This window comes from Lepisma saccharinum, chromosome 2, assembly GCF_977018435.1.
Source record: "Lepisma saccharinum chromosome 2, izLepSacc3.1, whole genome shotgun sequence".
NCBI lineage: Eukaryota > Metazoa > Arthropoda > Insecta > Zygentoma > Lepismatidae > Lepisma > Lepisma saccharinum.
The window spans coordinates 215,021,161-215,045,811 of NC_139230.1; the positions used below are offsets into that span (position 1 = coordinate 215,021,161).

At 35.8% G+C, this 24,651-nt stretch overlaps 1 protein-coding gene across 1 annotated transcript in view; it reads left to right on the forward strand.

Moving 5' to 3' along the window:
- LOC145984311 (GRIP1-associated protein 1-like) overlaps window positions 1–24,651 on the forward strand; it is a 111,183-nt gene that overhangs the window by 29,111 nt on the left and 57,421 nt on the right. Inside the window, exons 4-6 of the mRNA XM_083117970.1 lie at window positions 468–572; window positions 1,403–1,581; window positions 23,580–23,722. Coding sequence (XP_082974096.1) covers window positions 468–572; window positions 1,403–1,581; window positions 23,580–23,722 — 427 coding nt within the window. The remainder of the gene's footprint in view (window positions 1–467; window positions 573–1,402; window positions 1,582–23,579; window positions 23,723–24,651) is intronic.

Genomic DNA, 24,651 nt, shown 5'->3' on the forward strand with positions numbered 1-24,651 from the left:
TTTTCTCTGGAAGGGGAGAAGATATATATATATAGGGCCTATTATAAAATATATTATTATATTTGGTGAATTAGCATTTATGGCCAATGAACATAGTCTGTGCATAACAATGAATATGCATTTTGTTTATGTGTCTTATGAATGATTTAAGTTTTAATAATGTAATCCACCTTGTTACAAGTTTTAATATATTTAATTATGAAGTTCCAATCTTGAGATGTTTATTTTTGTTTGTCATAAATATTAGGACATAACAGGTGGCAAACAAAGTATTTGAATAAGAACTAAGGAAGAGTGGAGTGGAGCTTTTTGTATGGTTAAGGAACATGGATTGAAGTGAGCAGGAAATGTTCAGTTGTCTTCTTGACTGTAGTTTCAGAAGAAAAACAGATATGAAACTTTATAGGATGTTTGTATGCATTACCAGATGGGGAAGTTGATATTTTAATATATTGCCTTTTTTTCAGCTTGTATGTACCAATGAAGAATTAGAAGCTAAGATTTGCACATTACAGAATGATAAAGTCCAACATAGTGCCAGTATTGAGTCCGTATCTGAATCCGAACAAGAGGTAAGAATTTACTTTTTTAATTTTCTTTCCTAACAGGAGGAGGGGTCAAAGGGTGCAATTTATTTCTCTGAGGAGCCACATGCTCCTTCCTTCCAAAAAAAAAAAAATACCTTGTTTGCACCTCTGTGGAAATTATCCAGATGTCCATGTAGATGACGTTTTGACCAACGACTTTTCTTGGTAATTCTTTGCTCATTGAAGCCTTGTTTTGAAGCTTCAGACTCTTGAAAAATGTCATTTTCTATCTTGTAAATAAGCAGCCATGTATGTGACACACTTCAACTTTACTATGCAATCTATATAAGTTGTACTCAGGAACATTGTGATTTTATGGAAGTCCTTTGTGTTTTAAAACGACTCAGAAGTAATCACTTGTGACATTTCTATGATTTCAGTCCACTTTATGCTCAGATAAGCTAATTGGGACTGGATCTGCAATTCAAACTAACATATAACCCACTGTGTAATATGCCTCCACTGGAAATGAAACCCTGGACCTCTTGATCAGAAGCCAACAGCATTAGCAGCCACAAGGGAATAAATTTGAACTGATACTCAGAAATAGCTTCCATATAAAATTGTGCCAGTGTTCTTTGGTGCATTTTATCCATTGTAAGTTGCCAAATTTCTGGTTATTTTTGTGCAGTTACATAATGCTATATTGTGTAACTCGATTGTGGTGCATTTATTAATTTTTATTTGTAACACTTAACAATTACAGTCTGTTTCATTGAATAATGTAACTTTTAAGATTACAGTGTCAATCACAATGTATTGTTCTTTTGCTGGTTACATGAGCTGTTAAAAAGAATGAACGTAATTTGTTTTAGATCAGACGATTGCAAGCAGAAACAACAGCACTGCAACATGCTCTTTCTGAAGAGAGATCAAAGTCTACTCAAGAGTTAGCAACATTGAGGGAAACAGTTCGCCATTTGACAGACACCAATCATAACTTAGAGAAACAATCTGGTTCTTTTGAAGTTTCTGGCAAAGTACATGACTTACAGTGAGTGTTAATTTCTTGCTACTTTTTAATATCTGATAATTATATTGCCATTCCCCCCTCTTCATTTTACAAGGAAAGAGTAATGTGTGTTCACAATATTTTTTAAGACAGTATTCAATTCTTCCATATTGTACACAATTCAACTCTGCCATTTTAGTGTAGTAGGTAATTTTTAATTTAAGTAAGTTTGTTACTACTGTAATTTTCTGACAATAACTTGTGAACCGATCAACATATTTTGAAGAAAGCAAAGCATATTGTAAGTGCAGAAATAAGAACAAGGTTGCCTTGTCTAGAGAATTGTCAATATTGGTAGCTCACAGAGAACACAACATACTTTATAAATATCAGTACAGGTCGTTTTGTTTTGCTTGTGATTGCTTTCATGGAATTTCCATGTTACATTTTGAGATAGGGAATTTGTTTTTTATGTAAATTTACTTTCTTTTAATGCAGAAAATTTTAATACCGTGGAACTTCAAATTAATGCTGCTCAAAATAGGTTATTTTCTTTGTTTAACCTTTAGCGGCCTGATGGATGATATTTTGACCAGCAATGCGCAGCAACAATTAACGTGCCATTTCTTGAAAACTACACACGATATTTCGGTTGTGTCTTTTTTTAACTTTAGTATCCATATTAAGGTATGACATACTCAAATTACAAAACAATATATCCATTGTTACTACTATTAACAAGCAAAGTTTGAAAAAGTCCTTATTTTTTCTTTGTTACCCTTCATTACCACCATACAGTGGCGTGGAATTTTTATAAGTGTTACCGGTTATCAGTAGGACATTAAAGGGAGGAGCCGTAAGACTTGAGTGCCTCCCCACCTCATATCCCCCCCATGTCTTCCAAGTAGTTCGTATAATATTATTCTGGTACGACTGCAATTCGATACTAGATTTTAATAAAGTTATTAATCAGGAAAAAAAATGTTGGCTTAAGCACTGAAGTGAAATTGCAAACATTGGTTGTTGACACAATAAACATTAGCCTAATAAAGAAATACATAATTTGATACTTACACACACTCTTCAGATAGGACGAACCCACCACCTCGGAACTTGGAGCAAGCTACATTACGCTTGTTCATTAATTGACAATGCCCGAAAACAACACAAAGACGAAAGACACCGCTCACAAAACTCGCACTGCACAGTCACCCCTGCCAACAGTTGTTGACTTTTGTAACACGTGAAGCACCCCATCTTCCTTGCCTGCCCCCCTCTCAGAATTGGCACTTCCCCAATAGCCCATATATTTTCTTCGGAACCTTACACTGCAAGAAGTCCAGTTGTACTACTGTTGCCATCTTAGTTCTTTTGAAACCAGATTTGCCCAAATTGCGAAACTTTTCGTTTCAAATAAGACGTATGTAGAGTAGATGTAGTCTTCATCTCTTTCCTAACCACTCCCGCTCCCATGTTTAGCTAAATCCACAGAAATCTCATTTCTGACACCAATTTTACGCCCCTTGCTACCTTTAAGGCTTTCGCTTTATAGGATAATCGTGACGATGAGGATGCATGGTGAATTATTGGAATAAAATTATTATTTTTTGTGTATGTAATTATTATTTTTTATAATTATGTAAGTAAAATAATAACAACAAACATTGAAATAACCATTTCTTGCTGAGGATTTGAACCTGCGACATCTGACACTTCAGAGAATGCTAAGATAACAATCGGGAAATTATGCTTGTAAGTAATGTTTTCACTCAGAAACAGTTCTGCTACCTCAAAAACATTGCCTCAATCTGAAATTATCGCATTCCTGCGACAATGTATGTCAATTTCAATTGGCCCTTTCAACAATTATCACAAATTCCTGTAACCGAAATAATAATATATGTGTGAAATATAGAATTTTAGGTTGACATTTTAGAAGGCCAGCGGACCCCTTGACCATCCCCATCCCTCTACTCTGCTTCTCGCCCATGATGTCAAAGAAGGACAAAGGGGACTTTCGTAATCGCTGATATTTAGTGTAAATACAAAATATCACTTGGTAATTTGACGTTTTTTTTTTATTTTGATTTGGCGTTTTAAGTCCACTTTATGCACAGTAAGGCTAATCGGGACTGGATCTGCAGTTTAATAAAAGAACATCTACAGTTTATTCCGAGAAGTTTATTGTGCTTCTCACTCGGATGAACACAAGTGCTACAAAAAAATATTCGAGAACCAAAACAGTTGAACATCGATAGTGCAGCTTTGCACAGACTACAACCTATGTAGTATATTACGAGGGTCATTCAAGTCAATTGGGCACTTTTTTTTTAAGAAATAGAAGAACAAATTTCAAAGTGTGGTAACTGGATTTATTTTTCCACATAACCTACTGCTACAGTTACACACTTATCCCAGCATTTAACTAATGCCTTTAATGATTCGGCATAGAAAGATTTATCATTATGGCGGAACCATTGTAGGACAGCATTCTTCACTTCATCATCAGTGTTGAAATGTTTTCCTGCAAGGAATTCCTTCAGGGGTCCAAACAGGTGAAAATCACTTGGCTCTAAGTCAGGACTATAGGGGGTATAGGTGGTAATATTCCCTAGTCGATTTCCTGGAATGTTTGGAATGTGCGTTTAGTGGTATGCGGTCGTGCATTGTCTTGCAAAAAGAGAACACCCTTTGTTATGAAACCCGGAACGTTTCTTCCGTAAACTCTTATGCACATCACTCAGAACACGGCAGTAATACTCACTGTTGATAGTGACACCATGGGGTAAAAAATCAAAATGAATCATCCCCTGTTTATCCCAAAAGACACATTCCACACACTATAGGTTCCCAGGAATGACTGCCGTGGGCTGTGATCCACCATGACTGGGATCGTCAGTAATAGAGATACGGCCATCTTTGAAGCGCTTACACCATTCAAATGTCTTACTGTGACAGAGTGTCTCATGACCGTACTGAGCCTGAAGTCTTCTGTAAATTTCAGCAGGTTTTCTGTCCTCGTTCACTAAAAACTTCATCACAACACGCTGTTCCATGTAGACGTTCACACTGTTGTCCGCCATCTTGAATAACGGTCTATGCAGAAGCGTGGGATATGAGCGCCACCTACCAGTAACAGCACACAGTTGCCAGTTCCTACTGCATACAAAACCTCCAGCCTAGGCATCTATTTAAACCTGGAAAAAAATAGTCCCCGATTGACTTGAACTACCTCGTAACTCTTGATCTCTCATTTAGACATTTTATATGTTTATTGACAAAACACCCTACATATAACCCCCCTTTTTTCAATGAATAATAAAGTGTATATCATAATAATTACTCACTCATCATATTCATTTAGTTACAATTCCTTCTTAACTTTATACCTGTTTGTGGTTTTGTTAATGTATCTGCAATCATGTTGTCTGAAGCACAGTAGTTAAATGTTATTTCACCTTTATAATACAGATCACGTACAAAATGATATTTTATATCAATATGTTTAGTTCTCAAACTAACCCATTCATTTTTAATTAGTTTGATACAACTTTGATTATCTTCATTTATGATAATTGGATCCATTTTGCTTCCTTACATGCTTCTGCAATTGCCACTTACTCAGCTTCAGTGGAAGATAATGAAACATAAGATTGTTTTCTACAAGCCCAGCTTATCATACCTCCCTTATACATAAGTACATAACCACTGTTTGATTTTCTAGTTGATACATCCCCAGCCCAATCAGCATCTGCGAACCTAACAAATAATCTTTTTCAAATTCAAATTTGTTTCCTAATTTTAACTTATATGATTGAGTTCCCTTTAAATAACAAAAAAATTCTTTTTACTTCAATTCAATCAGCTTTATTAGGACAACTGACCTTCTGACTCAAAATTGACACACTTGCTGATATGTCTGGTCTAGTATTTATACTTATGTATAATAATGCTCCAATAGCTTGTCTGTATTGCTCATTACTTGGTAATGGTTCAGAAGTTTCTGCATATTTAATGTATCCAGGATCCATTGGATCCATTAGAATTCCTACAGCCATCAGATTTTTGGATAGGTTTCAAAGTTGAAATTACATGACTTGAGTTTTCAATAAATTTACAGTCTCTGCTTACGTAAATCTTATCTCATGTCATATCTAGTAACCTATATCCTTTATATCCTTCATATCCAACTAATACAAGTTTCTTTCCTTTAACGTCCATCTTGTGTCGATGACTTAGAATCATAGCATATCCAACACTGCCAAACACTTTCGCATGACCCATGTATGGTTGCTTTCCATACAATTTTTCATATGGAGTAGTCTCCAATATCTTTGTGGTAACCTGTTCTGGAAGTAACTTGCTTTATTTATAACTTCACCCCAGTACTTCTTGTACATGCCAGCATCAATTATCATGCAACGAGCCATTTCAACTAAACTTCTGTTTTTCCTTTCCGCAACGCCGTTCTGTTGTGGGGTATGTGGTACTGTAGTTTGATGTTCTATTCCTTACCTTTTGAAGAAATCTTTCAATTGTAATAATATATACTCTCCTCCATTATCAGTTCTGATTACTTTAGGTTTTCATTTAAATTTGTTTTTCACATACTGTACAAATTCCTGTAACTTATCTTCAACTTTCTTCATTAGATATACCATAGTAAACCTACTAAAATAATCTATAAATGTAAGTATATATTTGTTCCCACTAGGAGTTTCAATGTCCATCGGACCTCATACATCTGAATGCACTATATCTCATAATTCCTTTGATTTTTCAGTTTTCAATTTTGGAAATGATTTATGAGAAATTTTACCTTGAATACATTCCTCACAAATTTTAGTTACATTACATGCATTAATATCAACACCTTTAACTAAATTTCCTTTACCAAGATTTTTAACTATTGTTGCATCTCTGAGTCCTAACCTACAATGCCAAAGATGAATACATTTCCTGTCATTTTCATGACTTACCTATTTTCATGACTTACCTTATGCAATTGATTTACAGATTCTACATTTGAAATAGTATTCAACTTATATAAATTATTTGTCAGATCTGCTGATGCAACAGCTTTTCCATCTTTACTAATGATACACGTGTTATTGTGAAATTCAACATTTAAACCTTTTTCAGTAAGACATTTCACTGATAGTAAACTACCAACATCTTAATTGACCACCCTGAAAAATTTCAAAGTCCTGAATTCGTAAATTTGGCAACATAGCACATCAGAGTCCACAAATAGTATCCAACTTAGCAACAGTTTTTCTTTCTAAACAAAAACGCTCTTGTGAATTTCTTTCATTCTTTCACATTCCATGAAGTTAGAAACCCTAAACCAGTAATATAATACCCAATTAAACAAAAAGCGTAAATTGGAAATAGAAATGTTGATTTTTTTAAAGACTATTCATTCTGAAATAGAAAATAGGGGAATTTATGTGCAGTTGGAAACACTGAACTCGTTCTCCACCACCTGGAGAGAATTGAGATCACATATCAATGCAATGAAGCAAATTTCTCTCGATTTTAGGCAAAATTACAGTAAAGATAAATTGCACAATACTGGATGATTTTACAAAGTGCATCTTTTCCCTGATCTGTGGCGAAACATGGTTCAGAACTCCGGCAAAATGTTATTTCAACTTAGATCAACTTGTTTTACAGGCTTTCACGTTAGCAATCCCCTGGAGCAGTTGGTTAAGTTGTCGTCTCGTTTTGCTTTTTCGTCAAGAACGAAACATCGTAGGTTCAAATCTCACCCACTCATGATTCTTTTTTTTTACTATTGTTATTTATGTAGTACAAAGTGTTGTAATAATGTAATATAAGATTACATTAAATCACTGTAAATATTTATGCGATGCATTCCTCAGAAATGTTTCTACTCATCTTCTTGATTTTTCAGTGATTGGTAGGATTTTTGGCAAGACCTTTCTTTTCATTCAGCTGTCAAAAGCTATGTTAACACACATTAAGAAATAATATATCATAAATACATGTTCTTAAACAGCATGTTGTAATCAAGGTGTCCCCATTTTAATATCAGGTGAAGGCTCCTTGCACAGTGGTTAGGATCCCACTTTAAACTATAGGTCCAGTCCCGATTAGCTTTAGTGTGCATAAAGTTGACTTAAAACACCAAATCAACCAATACATATCCTTTCAGAGTGGGCCTTCTATGATACTGTAGTCGGACATCATCCGAAAATACAGTTCTGCTTCGTGTGCACCAGAGTATAATTTCATTTAATATTGTGAATATTTTTACTTTAGAACCACAGATTAAAGCAATAATAGTGTCCAGAAAAAGAACCTCAAAGTAGTCTTTACACAAAGTATTTTAATCCATTGCTAAACATTTCAGTTAAGAATGGTATTATGCTTTTCCATTGACCGTATTTTCAATTCATAGTGAATTTACTAAAAGGACCATGTCAAGAAATCTAGATATGTAAGTTTTACTAGTAAATGCTTTTAAAATGCACGAAACAACAGGGGAGGAGAAAATAAACCTCAAAAATAAGTAAAAAATGCAACAAAAACTGTTAAGAATGCTGACAAATAAACCAAAAGCCAAAAAAGGCTGAAAAATGCAAAAGAAATGTAAAATAGAAAGTGTTATCAGGCTCTAACTGAAGGGAAATGGACATGGTATCAGGTTTGACATTGTTTTTAAGGGTCAGAAAAAAAGTTGATTTTTCCTCAACTTCCGGACCCTGAAGCAAGCCTTTTACTTGAACTTCAACAAAGGATCATAGTATTCTCTTTACGAAAATAGCAATTAGGATTTTGATAAATTCAATGAAACTCAGACGTCACTATTTTAAAATGTCCATATATTTTATCACTTGTTGATCTACTGTTTTTTTCCTTGCTATGCTCAAAATATGCATAGAAATTTATACATCGCAATTTCACATTATCAGTAATTAATTATACATCTTATTAATTCAACAACATTTTGGAACATAACAAAATAGTAATTGATAACAACATAAATATCATAATGCATGTTAAACACAAAATTAAACAATAAATAATAAATGAAATAAATGAACATCTTTGGGTCAGTCACAATACGCACCCCTTCCAGGGTGAAAATTTTCGACTTATTTAAGTTCTGTAAATATCGAGAATTTTACATTTAGTTAGAAACTTGTGAACATTGCATTTTTAAATTAAAACATAAATTATATTTTTTCAAACATTATTATTTCAGTTCACTATGATCTCCGTGAATCAAACTTGACTGACATATTCTTCATTTTGTTTCAGTTGCATGCATTCAGTACATTAAATAAATAAACAATATTATTGACTATGCAAATATCCAACATTTTTCATTGTAGAAGTGTCCGTAGTTACCTTAACCTAACTACATTCAAGAATTATTTATGCAAATTTAAGCAACTCTGTTTTCCTGTCGGCTGAACAATTAAACTTATTTACATTAGACAAATTTTGCTTATTTACAGATTTCTTCCCATCTAGAGACATAAGTTCCACATAATTGTTCTTAACATTTTTAACTAAGTAAGGACCTAACCATAAATCCAGAAATTTGTGAATTTTCTTATTAAGGAAGCTGCTCTTCTCGTGGTTTTTAACAAGAACAATATTGTTGACTGCGATTGTGATACTCCTTCCATCCTCTTTCTTCGTTTTGGGTTATAGCCCTTTTCTTCATTCTTGTTTTTGCCATTACACATTTATTTTTCCACGTCCCTTTCTCCAGTTCAGATGGCCAATTAATTTGATGAAATACTGTATTCTTGACTTTATCATGCAGAAACAATTCATTCGGCGTAAATCCTGTAACCTCAGATACCGAACTGTTTAAAAGTCCAATAATTACACTTAAGTGTTTAAACCACTGCTGATGATTATCCTTTGTGTATAGTCTTAGTAGCCTGATTATTTCCTTATTGTATCGCTCAATTGGGTTGGCAAATGGTGGATACACTGATGTTGTAACATGTTTTATTCCATTCGATTCTACAAAACTCTTCCACTCCGCTGATCGAAATTGAGATCCATTGTCAGACAAAATTACTTTAGAAAGTGGATAGTGATAAAAATATTGCAGTTGGAACTTATTTATAATTTCCTTGGTTGTAGCTTTTCTCAAAGGGTAGGCCATTATAAATTTCGACATAATGTCCACTATTGTTACAATAAAGCTATAACCTTATGATTTTGGTAAAGGTCCAATAAGGTCTATAGAAAGCATACTGTGAGGGGTTGTAGTATGTACATGCAAAATTTCTTTATCAATTTTTAAGACTGCCTGCTTAGTCTTTGCACATGTTAAGCAGTTTCTGAGATATTCCTAAATAGTATCTTTCATTTTTGGCCAATAAAAACAATCTTTGCATTTATTATGAACCTTAAAATATCCAAAATGTCCTTGCTTATTGTGAAGTCGATGTAAAATTTTAGGTACCAACTCCCTTGGAACTACCAGATTCCACTTATCGTCTGGAAAGTGCTTCAGAAACAGAAGACCGTCATGGAATGTGTAAATCTCTTTGGATTCTTTCGGAGTATTGCCTCCCTTTAAATGCCATATAATTTCAGAACAGCATTGATCCAGTCTTTGACTCTCCTTCCAAAAGTCAACTGTGTCTTCATCAACAATATCTAAATTCAAATAATTCATGTATAATTCATTGATGAGAGGAATGCCTGTAGATAAATCAGGATACCTAGTAAGAGTATCGGCAACTTGGTTAGAAGTTCCAGGTATATGATGCACGGAATAATCAAATCCTTGTAGTTTTAAGGACCATCTGTTTAGTCTCTGACTTAATGACTTTGCAGACTCCAGCCATGATAATGATTTGTGATCAGTATACAAATGAACTTTTGTTCCAGCAACATATATATAAAATTTTTCAAAAGCAAAAAGAATTGCCAAACATTCGATCTCGTGCGTACTGTAAGTCACCTCATTACCACGAAGAACTCTACTTGCATATTGTATAATCTTGAGATCCTCTCCTGAAGTTTCGCCATTTTGCCATAAAACCACACCGATCCCCTTTTTCGAGCCATCTACATTTATGTTGAAAGATTTTGAAAAATCAGGTTGTGCTAAACCCTCGGGAGATATAACTAACTCACGTAACTTCTCAAATACCTTTGAATGCAATTCCTTCCACATCCAAGGAACATCAGATTTCAGAAGTTCATAAAGTGGCTGAGCAGTTTTTTCAAATTTATAAATTTTCGTCTCCAGTTGACCAAGCCAAGGAATTTATGAAGAGCTCTTTTGTTATTAGGTGTCGGAAAATTTATTATTGCAGAATTCTTGCTTGGATCAACTTTAATTTGGCTTCCAGAAACTACATGGCCAAGAAAAGAAATTTCCTTACATGAAAATTTGCACTTCGAAAACTTAATTGACATATTAGCCTCCTTGAGTTTCTGAATAACAGCTTCTATATGCCGTAAATGTTCCTGCCAAGTTTTACTGAATATCAACAGGTCATCCAAGTAGCAAACAACATAATCATTAAATTCCCTTGTGAATATCTTATTCATTCTGTCTTGGAAAACAGAAACAGCAGATTTTATACCAAAAGGAAGATATCGAAAGAGATACTGTCTTCCACGATATGAGAAAGCAGTATAAATATATGAATCCGGACTTAACGGGATCTGAAAATATCCACAAGATAAGTCAATAGAAGAAAAATACTGTGCTCCCAAAAAGCGTTGCAACATTTCATTGATTGGTTCCACTCTAACTTGCGGACTAATAACATGCTTATTTAAATTCCTAAAATCCACAACTGGCCTCCAAAGACACCCCTGCTTCAGGACTATATGCAAAGGATTTAAATATGGCGAAGATTCCTGGTAAATTATGCCCCAACTTTCCCATTTCGCAAGTTGTTCTTCCAAAGGTTTTCTTCTAGAAATCGGAATGGGATATGGTGCAGTAGATACAGGTATTTCTGTGTCCAATTGTATCTTATACGAGGGTCACTATTTATATTTTGAGCCTAACAATGAAAAAACAGGAATTTGGCATTGAAAACTCCTTTATTGTTTTTCGAAGTATTCTCCTTTATGGTCAATACACTTTTGCATTCGTTTGAACCATTTGTCAAAGCAGTTTTTCCAATCTTCTTGAGACACCTCCATAATATGGTTTTTGAACGCATCAACGGCATCTTCCGCCAACGAAAATCGTTGTCCACGCAATTTATTCTTGACATTTGGGAACAAGACACAAATCAAGCTATTGACAAAACATTTGAAGTACGTTATGGTCAATAATGCCAGACAATTCCGTGCAAACGTCAAATCGTGCCTAACTTCAATCAGTGTTGCCAAGGCTCAAAATATAAATAGTGGCCCTCGTATACCTCTACATTTGCATGTCTTGGTCTTTCGGAAAATTGGTTATGATACTTCCATAAAAGTGAAAGTAAATCTTGTTTTTGTACTTCATTTATGTCGTTAATTTCAAAAACTTTATTGTAAATATTGCTCTTAGAAGGCATGTATTCGATATCTGATACAGGCACATAATTTAACAATCCACAACACTTCAATTTATTTGCTTTGGATTGAGGTTCATTCTTAATCGTAGAGCTACAATATTCATCACATTTAGAGTGTAACAAATTAGAATCTTCATTATTTAATGAAGCACAAATTTCTTTACCTGAAGAACTTTCTAAACGTATGTGCTGTGACCTGAGATCTACTATAGCCTTATACTTTCGTAAGAATGGAACTCCAAAAATAACATCAGCTTATCATTTTGCAACCAGCAATCTTGCACCTTTTACTTCCAACAAATCCAGACAATCTGATATCTTCAACCTTGTCTAATCTAAGATTACCAAGTAATGATGTTATTTTGCACCGAACTTCGTAATTTAAAACATTTGCTTGACTTCCAGAGTCTATTATACAAGTAATAGGTAATTTACATATGAGTCCGTGTATGATTGGAACTTCCATTACAGGAATAGGAACACCATCCTCATTAAAAGTCCAGTCGGGTTCATCGTCGAACCATTCTAACAGAAAGTTTATTTCAAACGTTTTGAAAGATGAACTCGCATTATTTACAACATTAATACGATCTTCTTCACTAACACTATCATCAATTGAACGTTGCCTCTTAACAGAACAGCAGAGGGACTGAGGCACTTCCTTCTGCGCAATTAATTTAAAGATGCAGAGTTAGGAATTTGTTGCTGTATCGATCCTTGTACTTGATCTATTCGCGAAGTATTTTGTTCACGATTTGCCATTCTTGTAGAATCAGAATTAATTTGTGATACCAAACCTGCTGTTTCAGGTTGAGAATTTAATGAATTTGAATTTGCAGGAAAACGCTGATATGACATTTTATTATTATTAGCACTGCAATTTTCATTCATGTAATAGAATCGCGATTGATTGAGCACATTTTCATCATTAAATTGTCCTGTAGGTGAACGAGAATGATTTTGCCTGTAATTATTTCGGAATTGTCCTCCGTTTCTAGATCTGAAGCTATTATAATTGTTTTGTGCAGTAAAATTTCCATGATGTCCATAATTATTAGAGGTTCGCCTAAAATTGTTGAAATATCGACCTCGAAGATTGTTTCCCTGCCGATTTTCGTCACCTTGATTGATAACAGCATTGGCATCTACCTCACTACTAGTTGGAGTCTGAGTACAAACACTAGTGGTCTTCGAGCGTCGAACATTAACTTGCCGCACATTTAACTTGCCTCTATTTTGTTTAGAGTTCTTAAAAACCTTGGGAATATTTTCATGTTCGTTGTCTTCATTAGGAAGAACAACAAGCCCCTTTCTACTAAATTTTATTACATCTAATCTTCTTAACATGCTAGTTAGTTGATCTACTGAACGAATTTCGTGACAAGTAATGTGATTGGCAATATTATCAGGTAATTGGCTAAGTATTAACTGCACAACATCTATATCTTGAGGATTTTCAACCAAATTGCAATAACTAGAGTGAGTTTTTAAAGCAAAAGTCTCCAAACTGCCATGTACACTGGGATCGTATTTGCGATTCCTCAATACGGAGAGTTGTGATTGGATAACTTCCGAAGAAGCAAATTGATTAATGAATTCTTGTACAAACTGATCATAAGAATTAAAGTGATATTTATGAGTCCGAAACCAATGTAACGACTCTGCGTGGTCGCCACATTTAACGACCCTACGCGGTCGCAATATTGGATTTTGTTAAGAAGGTTTGGATAAAATGTGCAGGCTAAAAGTCCCTGCGAACCGTACGCTTTTAGTTTAAATGTGTTAACGGATCCACCTCTACATATTATTTGACCCTGCGTGGTCGCTGTATTCTGTAAACTCTAACGGATCCCCCTCTACATTTATTAGCTTCGACCCCACGTGGTCACTGTATTCGGTGAATGTTATCATTTATTGTCATTTATACTGTTCAATTCGTTGAAGAGTCCTGCGAGGCTCAATATCAATTGTATTGTCTGAATGCATACAGTTTTAGTTCATATTGACACATGCAATTAGTGATTTTCCCACTAGTGTTTTCTTAATGTTACTTCTTGGATGTTTCTCAGTACGAAGTTTGCTATATGTAAAAAAATGAGTTAGCAACGCATACTTGTAGTTAAAATTTTCACCACCCATGCGCCACCGCGAGTATAAAGCCAGCGCAGCGAGGCCCGGAGTTCAGTTGGCTTTCAGGTCGGCTCACGATAAGATCTCTCTTACCAACGGACCTGGAAGAAGGATTACTCCGCTCTTACGAGAGTCCAAGCATCCTAAGGAAGGAAGGAAGGAAGTTGCACTCCGCTCTTGCGGGAGGCCAAGCACCCGAGAGAAGCCGCACTCTGCTTTCCAGCGAGCGAAGTTGAACTCTGCCTTTGGCAAGAGAACCCACTCCACTTTCGAGTGAGAGATACCCCACTCCGCTTATTGGCGAGAGAGAACAACTCCACTTTAGAGTGAGAGGACCCGCTCCACTTGCTGCGAGAGGTTTCCTTCCCCTATCAACCTGCGGCACCCTGCCAGGGTAGTGTGGCGTTGGGTTTCCAGACAACCTACTCTGTCTTTCAGTGGAACCCGTGACGACTGCGGCGACCAGGCCCTAAATAAAATTAGGTCCCCATACTCCCCATTGTCGCCTCACTGCGAGGAATGAATTGGATGTTCCCTGTTCCCCCTTTTTTCTTCGAGTCTAAAGGTGGTACAGGTAAAAGCACGTAAGGGATACAGGTAAGACTCGTGTGCTAACGGACATCTTTGTGTTCTGATTATAATAAACTTTATAGATAAACCTGGTTTAATCTTTCTTTACACCCAGCAAGCCCTGAGATATTTCTGAGTCTTTGTACTACGACTGAATCAGTTAACACATATGAGTAAACTTTTGCCGACCACCCAACTGCAGTGTTTAGCGTGTTGAATGCAGCCAGTACCAGTACTCCTGCGCCGTGGTGCTGAGCACTGCGTGGGTGGACGTTGCACCAATAACCAGCTCTCCCAATGAAGCATTGTTGAATACTTTGCAGTTTCATTTCTGTTGGCACTCCTACAACATTTAATATGTTATCCACCTGCTCAATATATTCTCTCGCTGATTGTTGCTCTATCTTTCCTGAGAACTTAGGCAATTGAGATAATTCACTTAATTTTAAACGTCCACTGCTTGCGTTTCCTTCTCCATTGCATGTATTTCTAGTTATAGGATGATCACTTCTTCCTCTCAAACTATACGGTCGATTATAGCAAATATGATTTGCTCCGTTTAACCCTGTGTTACTACAGTTATGCAATTGTGAACCATTTACAGAAGAATGAGGATCATCGTGATTGTTCGAAACTGAACATGGTACATTTGCATCACGATATATATTACTAACACAATCATTTTGTGGATTAGGTTCTGATATTTGTGGGTTAAAATCACACCACATACAAGGAGAATTAACGCTTTGATCCAGATGACAATGTGGATTATTATGTACATTACTAACATTGTCATTATTCATAGTAAACACAGAACTAGAAGTAGGATGTGAATTTGTACCAAACAGTTGATAGCAAGCGTTAGTGTAGTTATATTTCTCAGCACCTAACTCTCGTTTTTGGAATGGACCTTCTGAGTCGTCACTTCGGAATTTATTTACGGAAGTTTCTTCAGAGCTAGATCTTACAGATTTATTACACTTGTGCTTCCAACGGACATGTTTACGAGCACGAGTCTTAGTAACATTCTTCTTACCGGAAACTGTCCTAGAAGAATCATCTGATACATCACTAGACGAAGTACTGAGTACAACATCACACTGGGTTCTTCCATTCCTACATGTATTAGATTCTACATTATCCACAACAATTGATTTTGTTCTACTATTACTATTTGTAACAGAATTATGAGCAGAGGAATTATGTGTAAGGGCTACGCTACCTTCATCATTATCGTTAACCATGGCTGTTAAATCCTTGCCATCAGTTTGAAGCTTTTTGATATTTTGTTCTATACCTTCAATATGGGAATTAAACTGTTGGAACCTTTCTGTACAATGAGAAATATGCTTATGTACATCATCATTAACATCGCTTTTACTTTCTAAAATAGTGACTCTAGACATGAGATCAACTATATTAGCAGAGCATTCATTATAATTTGAATTGAGATTATCTAAACGTTGGTCATAATCAAGAACGTGGGGTGTAAGGGGTGACCTTCCACGTAGTACACCCAAATGTCAACCTCACTTCCACGTTAGTACACCCTGGACTGAAGACTAACGAGGCTCTGGCGACTGGCCCCATGGCCAGTATAATTTTGTTTGTATTGTCCTGTTCTTTTGTCCTTATGTGTGCTGAGTGCCCCTTTGCAGCCTCAGCTTTTAATGAAAGTCAGAACATTTTAATATTTTATGATTTTAATTCTGCAACGTTAGAGTTGTTATTTGTAATGATAAGGGGCTGGACCCCGTATAATTTGACGGGTGCAAAATAGCCTTAGTGCTGACGCACCCAAAATTTTAAATTCAAATTCAAAAATTCAAATAATCAAGAACGTGTTCTTTCAATGATAATTGCACATTTTCAAATTCAGATAGTTTGACATCAACATTACGACATTTATTATCAAACACAGATTCAAGACGTGTAGTTGATTGTAAACACGCTGTACTAACCGAATCTATTTTGTCCTTAAATTCAGACATTAAAATATTGAGCCGATTGTTAACATGACTAATATCATGATTAACAGCTTCAAATTTGACATCAAGCTGTAAAGATAACTGTGTATGTGCACTAGATAATTCAGCTTGTTTTGAAGATATAACGTCAAGTTTAACCTGAATATTTTCATTAGACAGATTTAATTCTGATCTGAGTTCCTGATTAGACGGTTTAAATTCCTTATTAGACTGTTCAAACTGAGTCTTAAGTTCCTGATTAGACTGTTCAAACTGAGTCTTAAGTTCTTGATTAGACTGCTTAAGTTCTTGATTAGACTGCTCAAACTGAGTCCTAAGTTCTTGGTTAGAACTTACAACAGCTAATTGTATGCTTCGAATGCTGTTTAGTATGTCATTTAAATTAGGATTTATGCTTTCCAAATAAGCTGGCAATTGATAAGGATCGTAACTGGGATCACGTTTGCAACAGTATCTTTCCTTCGTGGTAGAATAAATTGTCCAGTGTGTAACGGAAAGCTTCAAACAAGATACATGATACCACGAATGACAATCAAAACATTGCAAATGCCTCAGGCCATTATCGATTTTATCACAACAAGCCACTCCTTCAATCTTACCTGACTGTACATCACAAATGTCACCATTGTGAGAATTACTACTATTTAAGTAGGTTCCTTCATATGCAACATTAGACTTTATCCTACGTGAATGTCTAGGCTTCGTTTCTTTAGTTTTATCTGCCATGACTGCACAGAATGATAACAATCTTGAGTACAATATTTAGGGTCGCCAATTTTGTCTTCACAACATGTTCAACAAATTGCAAGTCCAAGACAAAATAAAATTTAAAAGTATCTAACTACCATTGCGCAAACTTCTCACCACGCATCCTTTTTTTTTCAATCCTGGCTGTAGGCACCAAATTATTGAAGCAAGCCTTTTACTTCAACGAAGGATCATAGTATTCACTTTACGAAAATAGCAATTAGGATTTTGATAAATTCAATGAAACTCGGACGTCACTATTTTAAAATGTCCATATATTTTATCACTTATTGATCTACTGTCTTTTGTTTTTCGTTGCTATGCTCAAAATATGCATAGAAATTTATACATCGCAATTTCACATTATCAGTATTTAATTATACATCTTATTAATTCAACAACATTTTGGAACATAACAAAATAGTAATTGATAACAACATAAATATCATAATGCATGTTAAACACAAAATTAAACAATAAATAATAAATGAAATAAATGAACATCTTTGGGTCAGTCACAACCCTAATTACTAATTATGACCATTGAAAAATTTGGAGGGAAGGAGTTGGCTTACTTAAATTTTTCTTGCTAAGGGATTGTATCGTCCCATATCTCCACTTTCTAATACAGAAAAAAAAATCAAGTTCATATTTCGAAAATGACTTGCAGTTTTCCACCATGAAAATATGTTTTCATAGTTTGAAGTTCGTTAGTATTATCTTGCAGGGTTTTCGTTGTTTTATTTTCACACATATTTTATATTTCATACATTGAATATCCCTTTTCTCTCTCTTTTCATACAGTCTTTGAAAAAAGCTGAAGTTTCTTGGCAACCGGATTCTGGTTCAAATTACTCCTTTTCGCTCTCCTGTTCCTACCTTAAACAAATAACAAAATACTTCGTAACTAAACAGTTGATTGTTCAAAACATGGAATTTTTACAAAATTTACAAAATATGACAAAACACCAATAGACATGTTCATCATCTTTCCCTTTCATCGTTTCTCGATTCTTTCTGAATTCCTTTCCTCATGAAAATTGCCATGAGGAAATTATAGACATGACATTATGTGTGAATTGGTTTCTTCAAATTGGTAGCTAATCATAACATGACGTACCTGGAGGAAAGGTAGCATGCTTGATTCTCATGAGGGAGGTCGTAGGTTTGATTCTCCACCTAGGCAGGATTTTTATCAGGAGTTTATCGTTGGATGTAAAGTTTATCCACCATGCTAAGAATTAACATTGGTCTCTGTATTTCACGTGGTGAAAGGAAATAGTAAGAGAAAGTTGTTTTGATGATAGGAGGAAGTCACGTGCCACGTGGAATGCCCAGATTCAAGTTACGTAGAGCTAAGTCTGGAATGGAATTGAAGAATTGCAAAGTTAGTGGAGAAAGTTTCTTATATCTGATACTCGTACTTTCTGTTGAAAGAAGACAAACATTTTAGATACAAAGGCAGTGACGAATTAACGATCATTATGAGGTTTTGAATTTTTTGTTTGTCACTCACTATATAAATACTTATTACTAGTTTCTTATCGAATCTGCCTCCGTCGCAATAACCATTTACTTATGTTAATTGGCAATTTACTATTATTTTTAGGCGCATGGTAAGATGGTGGTGAGGGGATTGACAACAGTCGTTACGAAGGAACGGACATAAAATTACCAATCTTAGCAATTTGTACTCATTAAACACTCTTCTTCATTACAGTACTGCACTACATCACTACTTAACATAACTGTATATCTTTTTTTTTAGTATATCGAAATCAAATAATCAATATTTTAGGTGTCAGTGAAGAACAAACAATACATAATTTAAATAACATTACATTTTGCATCTTGAATACATATATGTGATTTGTGAATTAATCATGATGTGTGTTAACACAACATATGAACAATAACTAAAAATAAAAGTTTTAACTTTAAATACTGGAAATCTGCAACTTCTAAGGTACATCCCTCAAGTGTGCATCGGATTCATTTTTTAAATATTCTAATATCAACGGTCTCTGTTCAGCAAAAAAAAAAAAAAAAAAAAAAAAAAAAAGATAGAGGAGATTGTGGGATTTGAACCTGCGACCTTTCACGCTTGACGAAAAGTAAGGATAGCAGTGCCTAACCAATTGCTCTACATTAACTTCATGACGTAAAAGGTAAAGATAAAGGTAAAGTGTTCCCCTGTGCTTAGCACCACACCATGAAGGCATATAGGGGTTGTGGGGGTAATGCCCCACACTTTCTTGATCCGGTCGTGAGTGGGGGTGATGTGATCAGCACCACACCCCTGACCGCCTTTACCCCCCAGGGTTTCCCCCAGGTACCCATGTTATTCGACGCTGGGTGGGTGCTGGAGCCTCTTTCAACGTTAGAAAAGTTCCCGGATTTGAACCGACCGGGGATCGAACCCGGGACCTTTGGCATGGTAGTCAGATGCATTACCGACTGAGCCACCGTGGCCACCACTTCATGACGTAATGCCCTTAAAAATATGTTGACGTTTATGAAGACTCCCACCTTCCTGTGTTCCAAGCACATTTTCTCGACAAGTTGTGAAAAATCTTATTTTTTGAGAACTGTTCGATATTATGCAAGCTATTGTAAATGAAATGTCGCATAAACTCCTCACAAATTTGCTTCTTTCTGCACAAACTTGATGGCAATATCCTCCAGGTGGAGATAAACTGTCTTCAGTGTTTCAAACCTCTAATTTCAAGTCGAGCAAGCAGAATCGTAAAAATTTCTCAAGGTTCTTATAATAATGGTTTATAGCTTCTAAGTTCATGGAAAGTGCGAAATTAAAAACCTCTCACCCCAGCGTTTTTCGTGTAGTGGAATGACCAACTCAAAGTTGGCTGCTCTCACTTGGAGCCGAAGTGCAATGCTGCTAAGTTTACGAATTCGGGACTTAGAATTATTTCGGGGTGGTCAAATAAGATGTTGCGAAGTGTACATACAACACAGATTTTACTAATACATCCTGTATACCTTTATCATGTATACATTGTATTACACCTTCACCCATTCCTTGTGATTTCAAACTACTTCCATCTGCAAGGTATATTTCATTTGTTATACTTGGATTAAATATGGCAAAAAAATTCTTGTCACTGGTCATATGACATGTGGCTGCTGAATCAATGTACCATTTGTCTTTACCTGTACCTTTTCCACTTGCTTCAAAACACAGAAAATGAACATTATCACAATCAGAACCACTTTCATCACCTCTTTTTTCACTTTCTTTGATGTTACTCACCTGGTTTGCTTTATACACGATTTTCCTTTTGCCTTGTACTTAAAACAATCACATTTAAAATGACCTGACTTTTTACAAAAATAACAGACACTTTTCACATTATCGGATTTCACTTTAAGAGCACTTTCTCAATAAACACCACTGTCAGTTTTGGCTTCCTTTCTTCTCTTATATTCATGTATGAGCTTCCCTTTCACCATTTCTAAAGTTAGGCCTTCTTCCGGTCTCGTCTCGAGTGCAGTAATTAGAATCTCGTAACGGTCCGGCAGGCTACACAATAACATGCTACTTGCAGTGATCCACAATATCAAACATTGCATTAATGTGCTGCTCCATGTCTCCATTTTCACTAAGCTGTAAGCGGCACAATTTCTTCAATAAATACACTTTAGTTGTGAGACTTGATTTTTCATGATACCGTTTCAAAGAATCCCAATATCCTTTCGCTGTTTCCTGCTTTCTTACATGAACGAGTTGATTGTATTCCAGCAAAAGACCAATGGTGGCCCTAGCTTTTCCATCTTTTTTCTTCCATTCCTCGTCCGGTTCTTTCGGCTGCACACCCATCACTACATCCAACAATTCTTCCTTTAGAAGTAGTAACTCCAATTTGTACTTCCACGTTTGATAGATCTTGTTGTTTAACTTCTGTATAGTCTATTTTACCGACTCCATTTTCACAGTCCATATTCAAACATGAACAGCCTCACTTCCTTGTTTTCCTTATTGCAACTGCATTAGACATGTTCTGGGCCCATAACCTATGTTGGTTTAATAAAATAACATCTACAGTTTATTGCGAGAAGTTGATTGTGCTTCTCACTCGGACGAACACAAGTGCTACAAAAAAATATTCGAGAACCAAAACAGTTGAACATCGATAGTGCAGCTTTGCACAGACTACAACCTATGTAGTATATTAACTCTTGATCTCTCGTTTATACACTTTATATGTTTATTGACAAAAACACCCTACATCATCATCCTTTGCTGTTTCCTGCCTCTGGCTGGGTTAGCATAGAAATCAAGCCTCTCCATTTTTTCCTGGTCTTCCACCACTCCCCTCTTTCCACGGTGTTTCAATCTTGTCCTCTTCTCCTAACACTCTCCACTATCTGCTCTTTCCACCGACATCTTTGTCTCCTCCTTGGCCTTATTCCCACTCCTTGCGCATTGTAAGCTCTTACTGGTAGTCTTTCTGCATCCATCCTTTTCATGTGTCCGAACCACCTCATCTGTGCCTGATCTATCCTGTCCTGAAGTTTCACCACACCCACTGTCAGTCAGATCTCCTCATTCCTTATTCTATCCCTTCTAGTCTTCCCCAATATCCTCCTTAAAAATTTCATCTCCACTGCCTGCATCTTTCTTTTGTCTCTCTGTCATTGTCCAAGTCTCTGCTCCATACGTAATTATTGGCGCATAGTATGTGTTGCATATTACCTTCTTTTACCTTCTTGCATTTCATAGGTACATCCCTGTTCCATATTAATCTTCGAACACTTTGATATAGTTCACCACCCATTTGTCCTATTCTGTTTACTTCATCTATTCTTCCACTTCTCTCAATTATGCTTCCTAGATATTTGACGCTCTCCACTACCCTGAACTCTTCCATGTCCATCTTTATTCTTGGTTAATTTCTGGCTCTGTTTCTTGTTGTTATTAGCCAGAATGAGTAAAAAGCAACAATTTAAGCAATGGTCTGGCAATTATGGATTCAGGGGAGATGCTAGGGTAAAGGCCAGATTGTGAAATTTGTCCCGACTATGTGCTAGCACAAGGCAGCAATTAGCATGCTATTTCTTGAAAACTATACACTATATTTCAGTTCTGTCTTTTTTATTCATTAGTTTGCATCTAAATGTATTATATACTGGAATGAGAAAGTAATACATCCATTGTTACTATTATTAACAAGCGCCATTAAAAAACCTTTCTTTCTTTTTTGTTACTGTGTGATAAATTGAAGAAAATGGCTATAACTGCTGAACCACTGCATCTTTTTTTTGAACAATTTAAATTATATATAAGAATGAGTAAAAAGCAACATTGTAAGTAACTTCTGACCATTAAGGGTCTAGGGGGGAAGCAGGAGCAAAAGCACACAGTTTGAAATTTTCCGTAATTACGTAATTCCCATTTTGAAGGTGATGTGATCAGCACCATGCTCTGGTTGCCTTTACCCCTCAGAGTTACCCCCAGGTACCCATTGATTTGAGCCTGTTTGAGCCCCAGAGCTGCTTTATGCAGGTACAAGGCAGGAAAATTCAATAAAAAAATATTGAGTTTTATGCATATGTTAGTATTTTGTCATAAAACTGTGGTGTGAATCTAGTAGATCAGTTTATTAAGTCAACATTTATTTTCAACCAGTATTATTGTATTTTTCCCCATTCTTAATTTCAATTTTATGATGTTGTTTCTTTGCAATATTAGTCCCTGCTGAAACACCGTACTTGTACTAAGCATGCACTATGATAACAGTAAATGTGTAACCATGGTAATGGATTCTTTCATTCTTATTTTCAGCATAATTGAACATGCTGAGTAATATTGTAAGTCAAAATGAATGTTCTTTTTTGTTCATCTCTAATACATACTTGGTTTTTGGAAACATTGAGCTGCAGGTGAGTGATTTTCATACTGTGTGGTATTTCAGTTACAATATTTCTGAATGCAAATTTGATAAAAGTTAACGCCAATGAAAACTTTGTAATGGAAAAGTAGGAGAATAAACTGTTTTACCTTAAAGAATGTGAAATGTGAAAAAAATAATTATGAATGAACATATAATTGCTTTTGTTCCAGGACACCAAGTGATGATGGAGAATTTGTCCAAGTTGGAGATTCAGATGTCAGTTATCAAAAACGAAGTACATCTTTAATGGAAATGTTACGCCTGGCAGAACATAAAATAGAAACTTTAGAATCCGATCTGAAAGAATTTACAGGTACGACCAGCTTAACCTGAGAAAAATTATATTTACTTCTTTCACATACAAAAATTAAATACCCCCTTCTCCCAGGAACATATTTCTGACATTTTCCATCCCACTCACCCACCATCCGGCAAGCAGTTAAACAGTGGTGAAAGCACCCTTTTGTCTTATACCTGTTGCTATGTTCTCCACTAAAATACAATTGTTGGTTTACTTTCCATTGAGTTACTGGACGTGTTCCTTGCTACATTTTACAACACCTGTTTCATGATAGAAACCAGCATCATAAATGCGAACAAAGGTTATGTTGGTTTGCAAACATACAGGTGGATAATATGCAGCAAATTGACACAGGAAATGGTACAAAGACCAGTTGTCTTCTGTGTTCTACAGGAATTTTTTAAAAATTTGGCTCCTAGGCCATCCTTTGTTTTGGGCCCTGCTGACACCAGCACCACCACAACCACCACCAAGCCTTGGAACTTCACGATTCAGTGTTTATTATTTTTGTTTAATATATGGGAAGGTGGTCGAGTGGGTTCCCAGAATAATGTCTGCAATAATGAGCAGCGGCATACCAACTCAGCCAGAAGGGTGGGCAAGTTGACATGTAGGTCCCATGTGAAATGCAAAATTAACTTACTTGCTCACAGATGGCCGTCAGTAAAGAAAAAAAATCATTTCATACCTTTATACACCATTTGCCTAAAACATACTGGGTGTACTAAATAAATTGTCTAAATGCACAGCTGTGAAATTAGGTAGGTCGCAGAAGTTTATTCTGTTGCCATGTCAGAGCACAGTCCCGTGTGTTCAGAGGTTTAAAAGAATGAAAGATGTCGTTGTAGAGTTGGTTTTTGTAATCTATGTGATGCAAACCAACAGTATTTGCTCGAAAGGTCAGGGATGACACAAAAGTGTCCCGGGGAAAGGACAGTCTG